A 15,141-nucleotide genomic window follows, 5' to 3' on the forward strand; every position below is an offset into this window, starting at 1 on the left:
GCTATTTTTTATGTGTTCAATTTCTATTATCCGATACTGTAATAATAAATATAGAAGAGGGCATAGTTTAGACTTTATGAAAGGAAACATGACCATCAGAACATTGGAAGGAAGTGCATATAGCTGCAGTTATTTACAGATAAGTCATCAACTGTGTGTAACACTTGCTTATCAGAAACACCATAAGTGCAAGCTTCCAAAGAGCAGAGAGAGCATCGTTTAATTCATGTATTATTCATTGCCATATCTGCTGAGCTCCTTCCACAGCAGGCCACTCTGATGTTATCAAACACAGCCATGTAGAGCAGTGGATGGATGCACATGTTCAGTGTAGCCAGTCCCTTGGACACTTGGTAGGCCTTGTACACCCAGTCGCAGACTGAGCCAAGTTTGTGAACCTTCTGGTAGAAATAGTAGCTCTGGAGGAGGTGATAAGGCACAAAGGAAATGGCATACAGCACAACCACTGCAAACACCATCAGGGCCACCTTCCGTTTCTCCAGGGAGGTTATATTCACATTCCTCCACACCACCCTCAACACTGCGCAGTATGATGCAAATGTGACCAGGAAGGGAATAAAACACCCAACCACAGACAGAAAGACTTTGTAAAACAAGTGAGAGTATGCAACTGCATCACTGTTGGTGCAATAGGAGTAGGATACACAACAGGTTTTGTTGCTTCCCTCTGGACATGTGGAGGCAAACTTCAACACGGGAGAGGAGATGGCTGTCACAAAGATCCAGATGGCGACACTAGCAGCCTTGGCTTTGGCGGGGTTCACATGGTTCCGGCTGAAGAAGGGATACACAATGGCCACATAGCGGTTCACACTGATACACATGATGAAGTAGATGCTAACATACAGGTTGCAGGTGAAGAGGAAGCGTTCTATCTTACAGACCGCCACCCCAAACAGCCAGTTCTTGTCCTGCATGTAGTAGACTATGAGCAGGGGCAGAGTGAGGACATAGAGCAGGTCACTGATGGCCAGGTTACAGGACAGCACCACACCAGTGTGCCAGCTGTTCCTATCCCTGGTAGACAGGAGTCTCAGGGCAAACAGGTTACCAACCAACGCCACGCAGAACTCAACACCGTACACTGAAGGCAATAACTGCACTTGGAACTTGTCACCATGACAAGAAGAGTTGTGATCCATAATGTTTGTGTATTGATTTCTGTGGGAGATTAGAAAATAGGAGGGGAAAAGGCTGTGCAAACTGGCTCCCAAAGGTGGTATTTGTTAATCTCTGTGGAAGAAAAAGGATAAAGATATTCATTATATTCTGTTCTGAAGTGGAGAACCATTCTTTTACGCAGTTCATCCTGATCCCCTAAGAGAAACTTTGCATTGTGCCAGCCAATACATCAGTCACAACAGTTCATAAAATCAGTCAGTATCATTGTCGCAATACATGTAATAAATTGATAGTATTAGTAGTGGTTTAAGAAATCTTCAGAGCTGTTGTCTTATCAGAAATATACATCTGTGGTCAACAATAAATAAAAACACTGCAGCTCTCCATACTAATTTGTGCAATGGATAGCAAATAATAATCTAAAGTACCATGGACCAAGGTGGTGTAAATCTTAAACCAACAGAATGTCTGTCCAAAACACCCCACGGAGCCATAAACATGATAAACTTATTTTCTCTTTAAGAAAATCCACAAGACCATTTCAGATGTCTGTCTACTCAACAGACACAAAAACCCGAAGTATACACCAGTACTCAAAAACAGGCAGGTCAATTATCAAAAGTCCACATTCACAAAATGTACACTTTACAGATATTTAAATGTATAACGGCAATGACCTCAGAATAAAGCCAGATTAGTACTTACTCATTGACAGATAAGGCTACAGTTCCTGGGGTAGATGTTCAGAGACCAGTAGAACTTCCCATGATTGATTTGTTACAGGTCAAGATTTAAAGCAGTCACTTCCCCTTTTGACCTTCCGCCACCCTTACAAATCAACCCCTTCGTAGGCATTTTCAAGAAGTGTGACGAACACTGCATGCCCCTTGTTCTATTTGTAGCACAGTACCAAATGAAAATGTCACAACTCAAGTCGCATGCTCACCAGCCTCGGCTCCAGTTAACGCTCACACTTTGAAGTGAAAGCCTGTGGCAGAGACGACACGAGCCAGCCCCAAGAAAAAAAGGCTACACACAATAGAGCTGTACTTTGCATCCAGCAATTTATTTACCAATGCTTATTACATTTATATAAACATGTTCACAAGGTACAAAATGACATCATTGCATTTTCAACCAGTCCTCCAGCTGACTTGTAGCAATAACGAAGTCCTATCATGAAGGAATACATTCCTGTTCATGTTGATCAGAAACTGCAGACCACAATAGTGAGTCAATACTGCCATTCTACCCGGGTAGAGCGCTCAGCATGCATCAGTCCAGGCTTTCGAAGGGTTATGAAGCTCAGCTCTTCCCCTTCCTCTGTTTGAAGCCCCCCTTCACCCCTCCCGGACGAGGTTTGCCCTTAAACTTAGAACCCCCATCACCCCCAAATTTCTTTCCCCGCTCAGACTTTCCTCCAAATCTTTTATCCCTATCACCAAATTTCTTCCCTCCAAACTGTTTGCCCCCATCCCCAAATTTCTTTCCTGCAAACCTCTTGCCCCCCAGGTGACATCTTTCCAAAAGATTTGCTCCCATCCCCAAATTTCTTTCCCCTTTTCCTGTCCCTGTCCCCCTCCATTCGGTCTCTGGGTTTCCCTCCTGGACCAGACCTATGAGGTGACTTGGAACTAGATTTGTTTTTTCTGTCGTCACCAGAGAACGGTTTCCTCTTCTTGAAGGGTCCTCCCGAGGGCCTTTCAGGTCTTTGCCTCCTCTTGGCTGCAGGGAACATATCTAGATGGGGAAGGGAGAACAATATAGAATGTGCTTTTGGTCGGTCAACGTAGCACAAAAATATAGTACAAACAAACACAAACTATAGAGATTTGGTTCAGTACTGAAAGAGTACTTACCTTCATCTGGCTCCTCCCCTACAGCCTGTCTGTAGTACTCTGCCTCGTCGTCAGATTCAACAACCGGAGGCCTGTTATCCTGGTTCCCAGGATCCTCCACTTCAGGGTCATGCTCTTCCTCCTCCTGGCGCTTCCTCTTGATGCCTGCCATGCTTCTTTTCCTGACATTACAGAAACAAACATCACTGTTCCACTCCAAATCAGGTGGAATGAATAGCAGTTCCAATGTGCTAGAACACTCACTTGTTCTCCTCCCGTAACACTTTCTTTTGGGCAACATCCTGCTCTTGTTTTTTCTTCCGTTCCTGCTTTTCTTTCATCTGCGCCTCTTTTCGGACCAGGATCTCCTGAAGCTCTTCCTCAGTCTTGGCGACTATCAGAAAATACATTGAGGGCCTGTGTCAACATTTTACCATGACCAATCAACAGAAACAACCATTCTCGGTGGATGTGTCAGTAAGCGTCTACTTTTATGTTGTTGAAATATCACAGGTAATCATTGTTATCTTTTCATCATGTACATAGACATCTAAATCAAAAGGAAACTGACAGGTGTACTTACTGACTGCATGGTAGAGTATGTTCCCCTCTCCCATTCCCTCCTCGATCTTCACCAGCTGCATGGTGATGCGTGGGCCAATCTGAAGAAAAAACAAACTGATGCTGTAGAAACCTACCAGAACTACTTACAATGTCACATCAGTAGGATCAACTGCTGAAGGCACCATGGTGATAAATGTCAGGATGTGTCAGTAAGCGTTTACTTTTGTGAAATATCACAGGTAATCATAGAGATCTTTTCATCATGTACATCCCACAGACAGAAAATGACAAGACAAGCTGATGCTATAAACCTAGCATTTATAGTCACTGCCAGCACAGGAGTAGACAATTCTATTGAAATGCTGGTTACAATGTAATATCATTAAGATCAGCCACTAAGTCACCATGGTAATCACCTCAGTCAGTCTCACAGCGCTCTGTTGAGACGCCATGTTACCACGCCCGGAGTAGATCTGTGGCAGCTCCGTTATGTTGTGATCTCCATCTTGCTCTGCTTCACTTTCTGAAAGATTAGCACCTCTGAAAGAAAGTTAGCAGGGTAAGAGAACACATAACAGCTGGCCAAATCAGAATTACTTTGTAGGTCGCTCACGTCACAGCCAACATAGACAAGGAAGTATCAGCCAAATAACTTTATGATACAGCTCAAATTCATCAAAGCAATACTGAGAACCCAAACGCATGCAGACAGACCAGGTAGATCAAGTACAGCAGGAGATACTCTGCAGTCTGCTAGGACTACAACAACCAGGGCTCTTACTTCATCAGCAGCTCACTGATGTCCTCAAACTTGCTCATGTTGGGGAACTTTTCCTGCATCAGTTTCTTCACTCCTCTACTCATGCCCACAGGGACTACTTTCAGGCTGCTGCAGAGGGGGACAGGGAGAAGGACATGGTTGAGTGTGGTCTGAACCATTTAGTCAGCTACAGGATCCTGCATGATGGGCGCATCAGTGCGTTTACTTTGAATATACATCACTAAACAGTCAATTCACAACGTGTCATCCTCTGAGCCCAACAGTCTTCCTATAGAGTAACCAAGCCACCTTGAATTAAAATGAGTGCACAAAACATCTTGTATACGTACTAATGGCGAAATTCAATTTCTTGAGACACTGGATCGTAGTTCACCAAAACACACCTCTTTATGGCGTTGAGGGCTACCTACAAGAAGCAAACCTGTTAAAATGCATACTAACCCAATTCTCATCAATATAATAATAAAGGATAAAAGGATTGTGGGATATCAGAAAGCGTTTACTTTTGTGTGATCGTCACAGATAATCAGAAGACTATACTATCATCATATTTCACAAATCCTCAAGCCAGCAAAAATCCAGGTACTGCTGCCTTTGACATACCTTGTGCACATTGATGGAAGGGAACATGTTTTGGAACATGGTGGCCATAAGTTTGACATGCATGCCCTCCGAGCCAAAGTTATTGAGGACCAGCAGTGCATGATGTGTGAACTGCTGTTCATGCATTCTGTGCCTCTTCAGTGACGAGACCACATCTTTAATAAGGGAGTACTGAAAATGAGAAAGACCATATTCAGGAAAAGCAATTGAAGCCCAAAACCCCATATTTGCTTGTTTCTAGTATTGGGGCTCATCAGTGCGTTTACTTTGAACATATATCACCAAACAGTCACGTCAAAATCTATCATCCTTTGAGCCCATTTCTCCCAGTAAGTTATTTGGGTTTGTGTACTCACTTTGGTCACCCGGAAATGGAGCATAGGGCCTTTAGGCAGCCGAGCAAGCCTCTGGAAAGAGAAAAAAATCTCAAACACTCACTCATTTACCATTAGGACCTGGTAAACAGCACAACTGTAGATATTGATGCATCAGTGATAAAACATCTTAATCATGAATTCAGATATTCTCATAACTCAATCATCTGCATCAGCAATTGGATAACCAAGGAGGTGGCTGACGCAGCATATACTTCATTGATCAATAGTGATAAATCATAAAGACATTCCCTTTGAAAGGCCAAGGGTTTAGAGAGCAGCTGTTAAAAAATAGGGACTGTGTCTACTATTAAAGCCCCCCATAGTACAGTAAAGCAACATGAGTGTATTCATTACGCCGATTCTGTTGCAAAATAAATAGTTTACCCCCGAAAAAAATAGTACCCCTCAGACAAAAAAACGAGTTTCTACTGGACATATTCAAGTATGTCCCTCCCTCCTAGTTTGGTTCTTAAACAGTCAAACGGTTTCAGAGATTAATACACCCTTGGGGTTGGCAGACTTATTTACCATGTTGACACTACTGGGAGTCTTGGTGAAGATCATGAAGTGTGTCACTCCCAGTGGTCCTGCTACAGCCACAAAGTCCTTCAGCACATTCTTCTTCCTCACCTGTCAATCACACGCAGGCAAGCCATCAAATCCATTATGAGCACATGTATGTACAGGCTCAGAACAGTGCAAGATCACAGAATTATGATTCGCTTCATAAATTCACAAAATATATTAAGTAACAACATCTGGATTGCAGTAACTTCACTCTGATTCAAGTCAGTTATAAATACTAGTTCAGCGTTTCATGACATGAACAAACGGACCTTAAGGGATTCTGCAGTGAAGGGCTCCATGACCCGCCGCATGTCCTCAACTAGCTGACCGACATTCTTGCCGACTTGGCCACGGTGAAACACAAAGGAGTGAGGGACCGCACCGAACACCTCTTCTGCCACATGGTTCGCACTCAAACGTGACTTCTTCTGGTTTTTGGTCTGAAATTGAATTAACACGTTAGTTTTGCTGGCCAATATACTTTTCTACGTTACGAGTTAACGCCGATACTGTAGCCGTTGTGGATGTAATCAGTTACAAATATTTTAATCATTGTTCAGATATTCTCATAAAAACATCATTTTATCCACCTAGCTACACGTCCACATGCCGATGAGACGACCTCCAATATAATTACAATAATCTGAATAGTGTCAATAACTAGATACTATAGCTAACGTTAGCCAACAACTACTTAACCGCTTACCTTTGACTTCCCCATACTGGCAGTTTAAGTTTGACAAAATACTATTATAAAACGTCGTTGATGAACCTAGCTATGTAAAAATCGAGCATATTCCGCTATGCCTCTCCGTGTCCTCCATTTCAATCAGATACTGCTTTTCAACCACGTGGATCTCACTGCGCCGGCGCGGTGTCACATTGAAAAACGTTCGTCTTATTCAAATGCCCAACCAAATTTTTGTTCTCACCTTCCAGCATGTGTATTTGGCAACCAACCTGGTGTTGCTAGAGGAATTTAAAGAACATTTGCAATATGAAATCTAAAAGGTAAAACGTCATTTTAAGGGGTCCTTATTACAGTGTAATTACATGTAACAGATGTCGTAGTTAATTGTAATAACTCAGTTACATTGTAATAACATGTAACTGGTGGTAATTGCAGTCTGTAATTACAGAGGTGTAACAACAAATGCTTGTACCATGTTTGTTACAGAGGGGCAAGTTTCCACTAAATTTACCAATTTAGTGTTTAAATTCACCAATTTAGTGTTTAGTTTCTTCTCAGCTGCATCTGATTCAGTAATAACTGTCACAAGATTGTAATCTCTTGTGGACAGATACACTGGGTTTCCGAGATTACAACGGTTGGAGGCTCAATAGGCTCTAATTACCAACCCTTCAATCTGCACCCTTTAAAATCTCCAAATCAAATTTGATTGGTCACATGCTCATGTTTAGCAGATGTTATTGCGGATGTAGTGAAATGCTTGTGTTTCTAGCTCCAACAGTGATGTAATATCTAACAATACACACAAACCTAAAAGTAAAAGAATGGAATTAAGGAATATATAAATATTAGGATGAGAAATGTCGGAGTGGCATTGACTAAAATATAGTAGAATACAATACAGTATATACATATGAGATGAGTAAAGCAAAAATATGTAAACATAATTAAAGTGACTACAAGTGTTCCATTATTAAAGTGACCAGTGATTTCAAGTCAATGTACAGTATATAGGGCAGCAGCCTCTAAGGTACAAGGTTACATAACCGGGCGGAAGCAACCTAGTGATGGCTATTTAACAGTCTGATGGCATTGAGATAGAAGCTGCTCCACTCAATGTTGTTGCTTGCACTTGCTCCCAAAGTGTACCATCTGGGTTAACTTGGTTGAGTTTATAAAAACATGTTATGTATCATGGCTCAGGCTAAGACCCAGATGCAGACACAGGAGGCAGATAGTACGAGTATCAGAGTTTATTACAGTACCAGAGTTTATTACAGTACCAGAGTTTATTACAGTACAAGGGGCAGGCAAAGAGTCATAATCCAAATCAGAGTCAGGCAGGATCAGGACGGCAGGCAGGATCAGGACGGCAGGCAGGATCAGGACGGCAGGCAGGATCAGGACGGCAGGCAGGATCAGGACGGCAGGCAGGATCAGGACGGCAGGCAGGATCAGGACGGCCAGAACTGGGAAGACTAGAAAAAACTAGAGCACGGGAATATGCTGGTAGGACTTGATGGGACAAGACGAACTGGCAACAGACAAACAGAAAACACAGGTATAAATACACAGAAGATAATGGGGACAAATGGGAGACACCTGGTGGGGGTTGGAAACAAGCACAAGACAGGTGAAACAGATCAGGGTGTGACAGCTATATATAAATCTACCTCACTGACTGGGGTCTACCATACGGGTGTCATCCCAGATTATAATACAAAAATAATGTATAATTCATGTTTACGCTACCCATTATGAAAACCTGAATCTCCTTGCCATTCAAGTAAGACGATAAACCCACAAGTACACCACAGAATAACACAATGCAATTACTAGGTGTTAGACAGGATTTAGCTAGTTGAAATTAAGTGTATCTTTAGCAGGGGTGTAAAGTACTTAAGTAAAAATACTTTCATACTGGTGGTATCTGTACTTTACTTTACTATTTATATTTTTATAACTTTTACTTTACTACATTCTTAAAGAAAATAATGTACTTTTTACTTCATACATTTTCCCTGACACCCAAAAGTACTCATTACATTTTGAATGCTTAGTAGGACAGGAAAATAGTCCAATTCACACACTTGTAAAGAGAACATCCCTGGCTATCCCTACTGCCTCTGATCAGGCGGACTTACTAAACACAAATGCTTCATTTGTAAAGATGTCTGAGTGTTGGAGTGTGTCCCTGGCTATCCGTACATTAAAAAAAAACAAGAAAATGGTGCCGTGTGGTTTGCTTAATATAAGGAATTTGAAATGATTTACACTTTTACTTTTGATACTTAAGTATATTTAATACCAAATACTTCTAGACTTTTACACAAGTAGTATATTACTGGCTGACTTTCACTTTTACTTAAGTATAACAATTGGCTTCTTTTTCCACCACTGATCTTGAGGGGTACTTACTTAATAATAAATGAATGTGTACTTATATAGTACGTTACCCATCCTGACAACCTGGCCCTAACTTTAAAGCTTCTGGAAGCACCATCCAAGTGAAAAAAATGAACACACTAGTACTCCACAGAGTACATGTAATATCTGTATAAGTACAATGTAATTACTATGCGTTACACTGGATTTAGCCAGTTAAAATTAAGTGTATCTTAAGGTGTACTTACTTTTAATTATGGTGTACCTACAAAGTACGTTACCCATTCTGACAATCTAATCGTTACCCAAGTGGGACAATAAACACACTAATACACCACAGAGTATAACTATATCTGTAATATCTGCATAAGTACAAGGTTGTTGCTATTTGTTACACAGGATTGAGCTTTTTAATGTGTAACTTTATAGTTACCTATGAGCAATTTCGATATTACGTATTACTCATTACCAAGTGAAAATACCTACAAACAAAAGATGAGCTTCTACTTTGGTCAACTTTATTGCAACATGTAAAAAGACCTTTACATTTCTTACAAAATAATAAGGATTTCTATTGTTAGATTCATAATTTGATTAATTATTTTAAACAAAGATATAGGCCCACTCAATAACATAAAAATATCTATTCTAGTGGTGACTCAAATCAAATTTTATTGGTCGCATACACTATACACTACCATTCAAAGTTTGGGGTCACTTAAAAATGTCCTTGTTTTTTTAAAGAAAAGCACATTTTTTGTCCATTACAATAACATCAAATTTATCAGAAATACAGTGTAGACATTGTTAATGTTGTAAATGACTACTGTAGCTGGAAATGGAAGATATTTTAATGGAATATCTACATAGGTGTACAGAGGCCCATTATCAGTAACCATCACTCCTGTGTTCCAATGGTACGTTGTGTTAGCTTCATTAAATAGTACCCGCAAAACACCGGTCTCAACGTCAACAGTGAAGAGGCAACTCCAGGATACTGGCCTTCTAGGCATAGTTGCAAAGAAAAAGCCATATCTCAGACTGGCCAATAAAAATAAAAGATTAAGAACGGCAAAAGAACACAGACACTGGACAGAGGAACTCTGCCTAGAAGGCCAGCATCCCGGAGTCGCCTCTTCACTGTTGACGTTGAGACTGGTGTTTTGCGGGTACTATTTAATGAAGTTGCCAGTTGAGGACTTGTGAGGCGTCTGTTTCTCAAAGTAGACACTCTAATGTACTTGTCCTCTTGCTCAGTTGTGCACTGGGGCCTCGCACTCCTCTTTCTATTCTGGTTAGAGCCAGTTTGTGCTGTTCTGTGAAGGAAGTAGTACACAGCGTTGTACGAGATCTTCAGTTTCTTGGCAATTTCTCGCATGGAATAGCCTTCATTTCTCAGAACAATAATAGACTGACGAGTTTCAGAAGAAAGTTCTTTGTTTCTGGCCATTTTGAGCCTGTAATCGAACCCACGAATGCTGATGCACCAGATACTCAACAAGTCTAACATGTGGAGACCATTCGTTCACCTTCTCTGCGTCTCACAAAGACACGGCGGTTGAAACCAAACGTTTCCAATTTGGACTCATCAGACCAAAGGACAGATTTCCACCGGTCTAATGTCCATTGTTCGTGTTTCTTGGCCAAAGCAAGTCTCTTCTTATTATTGGTGTACTTTAGTAGTGGTTGCCATAGCAGGCGGTGATATAGCCCGACAGGATGCTCTCAATGGTTCATCTGTAAAAGTTTGTGAGGGTCTTAGGGGCCAAGACACATGTATTCAGCCTCCTGAGGTTGAAGATGTGCTGTTGCACCTTCTTCGCCACACTGTCTGTGTGGGTGGATCATTTGAGTTTGTCCGGGATGTGTATGCTGAGGAACTTAAAGCTTTTCACCTTCTCCACTGAGTTCCCATCGATGTGGATGGGGGCTTGCTCCCTCTGCTGTCCCCTGAAGTCCACAATCAGCTCCTTCATTTTGTTGACATTGTGGGAGAGGTCATTCTCACCTCCTCCATGTAGGCTGTCTCGTCGTTGTTGGTAATCAGGCCTACCACTGTTGTGTAGTCTGCAAACTTGATGATTGAGTTGGAGACGTGCAGGAAGGAGCTGACTCAGATTTTTCACTAGAAAATGTATGCCAAACAGGAAACATTGATTACAAGTTTAACAAACCATACAACTCTGACAACTTTGAACAATTTACACAGAACATTTCTCAAAAAAACACATTTACTGGGAGAACTGTGCAGATGCAAAGTTGGTAACAGAATGATGGTAAAATCTCCCTCAGTTTTCTTATGCGACCAAGTTTCCGAAAACTGGGGTGGCCGTCCTCTGGCACCACCTGGTATAGAGGTCCTGGATGGCAGTGTAACGGTTTTCTTGAGTCGAAGGAGAGGCGGACCAAAACGCAGCATGGTTATTATTCATGGTTCTTTAATAAAGAAACTATACATGAATAGACTAACAAAACAAGAAATGTGAAAAACCAAAACAGCCCTATCTGGTGCAAACACAGAGACAGGAACAATCACCCACAAAACCCAACACCAAACAGGCTACCTAAATATGGTTCCCAATCAGAGACAATGACTAACACCTGCCTCTGATTGAGAACCATATCAGGCCAAACACAGAAACAGACAAACTAGACACACAACATAAAATGCCCACTCAGATCACACCCTGACCAAACAAAACACAGAAACATACAAAGCAAACTATGGTCAGGGTGTGACAGGCAGGCAGGTAATCAGGCCTACTACTGTTGTGTAGTCTGCAAACTTGATGATTGAGTTGGAGACGTGCAGGAAGGAGCTGACTCAGATTTTTCACTAGAAAATGTATGCCAAACAGAAAACATTGATTACAAGTTTAACAACCCATACAACTCTGACAACTTTGAACAATTTCTTTGAACAAATATCTGCTCTGAATGAAGATTCAAAGGTGTCTGCAGAAAGAATGGGATGTCAGGAAAAACAAACAGCACATCCTCATTTAAGTAGTCTTTACCAAGTCATGTATGTTTCCTGGGGCAGGAGGTAGAGTGTGGCTTCGGCGATGGCATCCAATAGTGAGTCCGATAGTGAAAGTGATGTAGATACTAATAGGTATGCCTATCCAAGATCGAGGATGATGGATGAAGATGTCGAGTTTGAATCTGATGACGCCGGCAACAATGGGAAAGAAGTTGATGAGAATATTGGATTGACTACTGATGCTAAAGGTCGGATAAAGAAAGCAACATTTACAGTTAAGATGCTGTCTAGTAGGCCTACTGCTCATCCCACCACTCTCTTTATGGATATGAATATGATCATCTTCATGGTGATGTATATACAGTGGGGCTAAAAAGTATTTAGTCAGCCACCAATTGTGCAACTTCTCCCACTTAAAAATATGAGAGGCCTGTAATTTTCATCATAGGTACACTTCAACTATGACAGACAAACTGAGAAAAAAAATCCAGATAATCACATTGTAGGATTTTTAATTAATTAATTTGCAAGTTATGGTGGAAAATATGTATTTGGTCACCTACAAACAAGCAACATTTCTGGCTCTCACAGACCTGTAACTTCTTCTTTAAGAGGCTCCTCTGTCCTTCACTCGTTACCTGTATTAATGACACCTGTTTGAACTTGTTATCAGTACAAAAGACACCTGTCCACAACCTCAAACAGTCACACTCCAAACTCCACTATGGCCAAGACCAATGAGCTGTCAAAGGACACCAGAAACAAAATTGTAGACCTGCACCAGGCTGGGAAGACTGAATCTGCAATAGATAGAGCAGCTTGGTTTGAAGAAATCAACTGTGGGAGCAATTATTGGGAAATGGAAGACATACAAGACCACTGATAATCTCCCTCAATCTGGGGCTCCACGCAAGATCTCACCCCGTGGGGTCAAAATGATCACAAGAACGGTGAGCAAAAATCCCAGAACCACACGGGGGGACCTAGTGAATGACCTGCAGAGAGCTGGGACCAAAGTAACAAAGCCTACCATCAGCAAGGGCATTGAAGATGAAACGTGGCTGAGTCTTTCAGCATGACAATGATCCCAAACACACCGTCCGGGCAACGAAGGAGTGGCTTCGTAAGAAGCATTTCAAGGTCCTGGTGTGGCTTAGCCAGTCTCCAGATCTCAATCCCATAGAAAATCTTTGGAGGGAGTTGAAAGTCCGTGTTGCCCAGCAACAGCCCCAAAACATCACGGCTCTAGAGGAGATCTGCATGGAGGAATGGGCCAAAATACCAGCAACAGTGTGTGAAAACCTTGTGAAGACTTACAGAAAACGTTTGACCTCTGTCATTGCCAACAAAGGGTATATAACAAAGTATTGAGATAAACTTTTGTTATTGACCAAATACTTATTTTCCACCATAATTTGCAAATAAATTCATTAAAAATCCTACAATGTGATTTTCTGGATTTTTTTTCTCATTTTGTCTGTCATAGTTGAAGTGTACCTATGATGAAAATTGCAGGCCTCTCTCATATTTTTAAGTGGGAGAACTTGCACAATTGGTGGCTGACTAAATACTTTTTTGCCCCACTGTAAATGAATAGAGGATATATCACCATAAAGGTAGAAATACTACTTTTCCTTATTTTCCAGATTTGGGTATTCTACACACGGGCTATTACTGTAATGAGCTCTGGCCCAAAGAAGACCATATTTGGTTGGTCCCAACTGTGGTTTGTGACAACTATGATTACCCGTTGTAGCCAATTGAATTGCAGTAATTCCGTTACAGATTTTTCAGTAATTACATGACCAACTTCAGAACAGAATTAAATCAGATTTTATTTGTCACATGCTTCGGAAACAACAGGTGTAGACTAACTGTGAAATGTTTACTTACGGGTCCTTTTCCAACAATGCAGAGTTAAAGATGAAAATAGAAATAGTGACACAAGGAATAAATACACTGTGAATAAAGACTACAAATAATGAGTAAAAGCCTATTCCCACTCAGGAAACTAAAAAGATATGGGTCCTGAGGTCCTCGAAAGATTCTACAGCTGCAACACCGAGAGCATCCTGACCGGTTGCATCACTGCCTGGTACGATAATTGCTCGGCCTCCGACCGCAAGGTACTTCAGAGGGTAGTGCGTACGGCCCAGTACATCACTGGGGCAAAGCTGCCTGCCATCCAGGACCTCTATACCAGGCGGTGCCAGAGGAAGGCCACCCCAGACATAGACTGTTCTCTCTACTACTGCATGGCAAGCGGTACCAGAGTGCCAAGTCTAGGACAAAAAGGCTTCTCAACCGTTTTTACCCCCAAGCCATAAGACTCCTGAACAGGTAACCAAATGGTTACCCGGACTATTTGCATTGTGTGCCCCAATCAACCCCTCTTTTTACGCTGCTGCTACTCTGTTCATCATATATGCATAGTCACTTTAACCATACCTACATCGACCTGACTAACCGGTGTATATAGCCTTGCTACTCTTATTTTCAAATGTCTTTTTACTGTTGTTTTATTTATTTTCTTTACTTACTTCTTTATTAGTCAGTGTAAATATATGTGAGTGTGTGGGTAGATTCTACTGTGTGTGCATAGAGTCAGTGTAAATATATGTGAGTGTGTGGGTAGAGTCTAGTGTGTGTGCATAGAGTCAGTGTAAATATATGTGAGTGTGTGGGTAGAGTCTAGTGTGTGTGCATAGAGTCAGTGTAAATATATGTGAGTGTGTGGGTAGAGTCTAGTGTGTGTGCATAGAGTCAGTGTAAATATATGTGAGTGTGTGGGTAGAGTCTAGTGTGTGTGCATAGAGTCAGTGCAAGAGAGTTGGTGCAACAAGGGTTAATGCAGGTAGTCCGGGTAGCCATTTGACTAGCTATTTAGCAGTCTTGTTTAGAAGCCTTATGGGTTGTGGTGGAAGCTGTTCAGGCTCCTGGTGGTTCCTGACTTGCACGGGTACCGTTTGCCGTGCGGTAGCAGAGAGATCAGTCTGCGGCTTGGGTGGCTGAAGATTTTGACAATTTCTTGGGCCTTCCTCTGACACCGCCTGGTATAGTTTTAATCACTTAATAATTCATAAACAAACTTGATCTCAGTAAAAACACTGTAACTAATTGGTAGGTCTACCTTTACTTGTTACTTCTGTGACCTTTCATTATCCTCCCTCCTCATGAGTGAGAGAAATGAGAGGTTTTTGCTAACGGAA

General features: G+C 41.6%; 2 protein-coding genes across 2 annotated transcripts; both read right to left on the reverse strand.

Moving 5' to 3' along the window:
* Positions 1–61: 61 nt before the first annotated feature.
* Positions 62–1,990, reverse strand: p2ry11 (purinergic receptor P2Y11). Its single transcript, XM_064986257.1, has 2 exons — positions 1,849–1,990; positions 62–1,254 (listed from the first exon to the last, which is right to left on the reverse strand). The coding sequence occupies exon 2, from the start codon at positions 1,161–1,163 to the stop codon at positions 225–227; it is 939 nt and encodes a 312-aa protein (XP_064842329.1). The 5' UTR covers positions 1,164–1,254; positions 1,849–1,990; the 3' UTR covers positions 62–224.
* Positions 1,991–2,188: 198 nt separating this feature from the next.
* ppan (peter pan homolog) lies at positions 2,189–6,740 on the reverse strand. The gene is made up of 12 exons (XM_064986256.1): positions 6,580–6,740; positions 6,143–6,313; positions 5,835–5,936; positions 5,286–5,336; positions 4,930–5,100; positions 4,656–4,732; positions 4,327–4,434; positions 3,962–4,085; positions 3,565–3,643; positions 3,246–3,375; positions 3,003–3,163; positions 2,189–2,883 (listed from the first exon to the last, which is right to left on the reverse strand). The coding sequence occupies exons 1-12, from the start codon at positions 6,592–6,594 to the stop codon at positions 2,582–2,584; spliced, it is 1,491 nt and encodes a 496-aa protein (XP_064842328.1). The 5' UTR covers positions 6,595–6,740; the 3' UTR covers positions 2,189–2,581.
* Positions 6,741–15,141: the final 8,401 nt, after the last annotated feature.

Source organism: Oncorhynchus masou, chromosome 14 (genome assembly GCF_036934945.1).
Source record: "Oncorhynchus masou masou isolate Uvic2021 chromosome 14, UVic_Omas_1.1, whole genome shotgun sequence".
Lineage (NCBI taxonomy): Eukaryota > Metazoa > Chordata > Actinopteri > Salmoniformes > Salmonidae > Oncorhynchus > Oncorhynchus masou.

Bases quoted from the DNA above. Each gene is read 5' to 3' on its own strand.
- p2ry11 (XM_064986257.1), bottom strand. From the start codon at position 1,163: ATGGATCACAACTCTTCTTGTCATGGTGACAAGTTCCAAGTGCAGTTA.
- ppan (XM_064986256.1), bottom strand. The intron at 4,435-4,655 runs GTACGTATACAA...CCCCCTCTGCAG, and splicing joins GAAATTGAATTTCGCCATTA to CAGCCTGAAAGTAGTCCCTG. The intron at 3,644-3,961 runs GTGATTACCATG...TTTTTTCTTCAG, and splicing joins GCGCTGTGAGACTGACTGAG to ATTGGCCCACGCATCACCAT.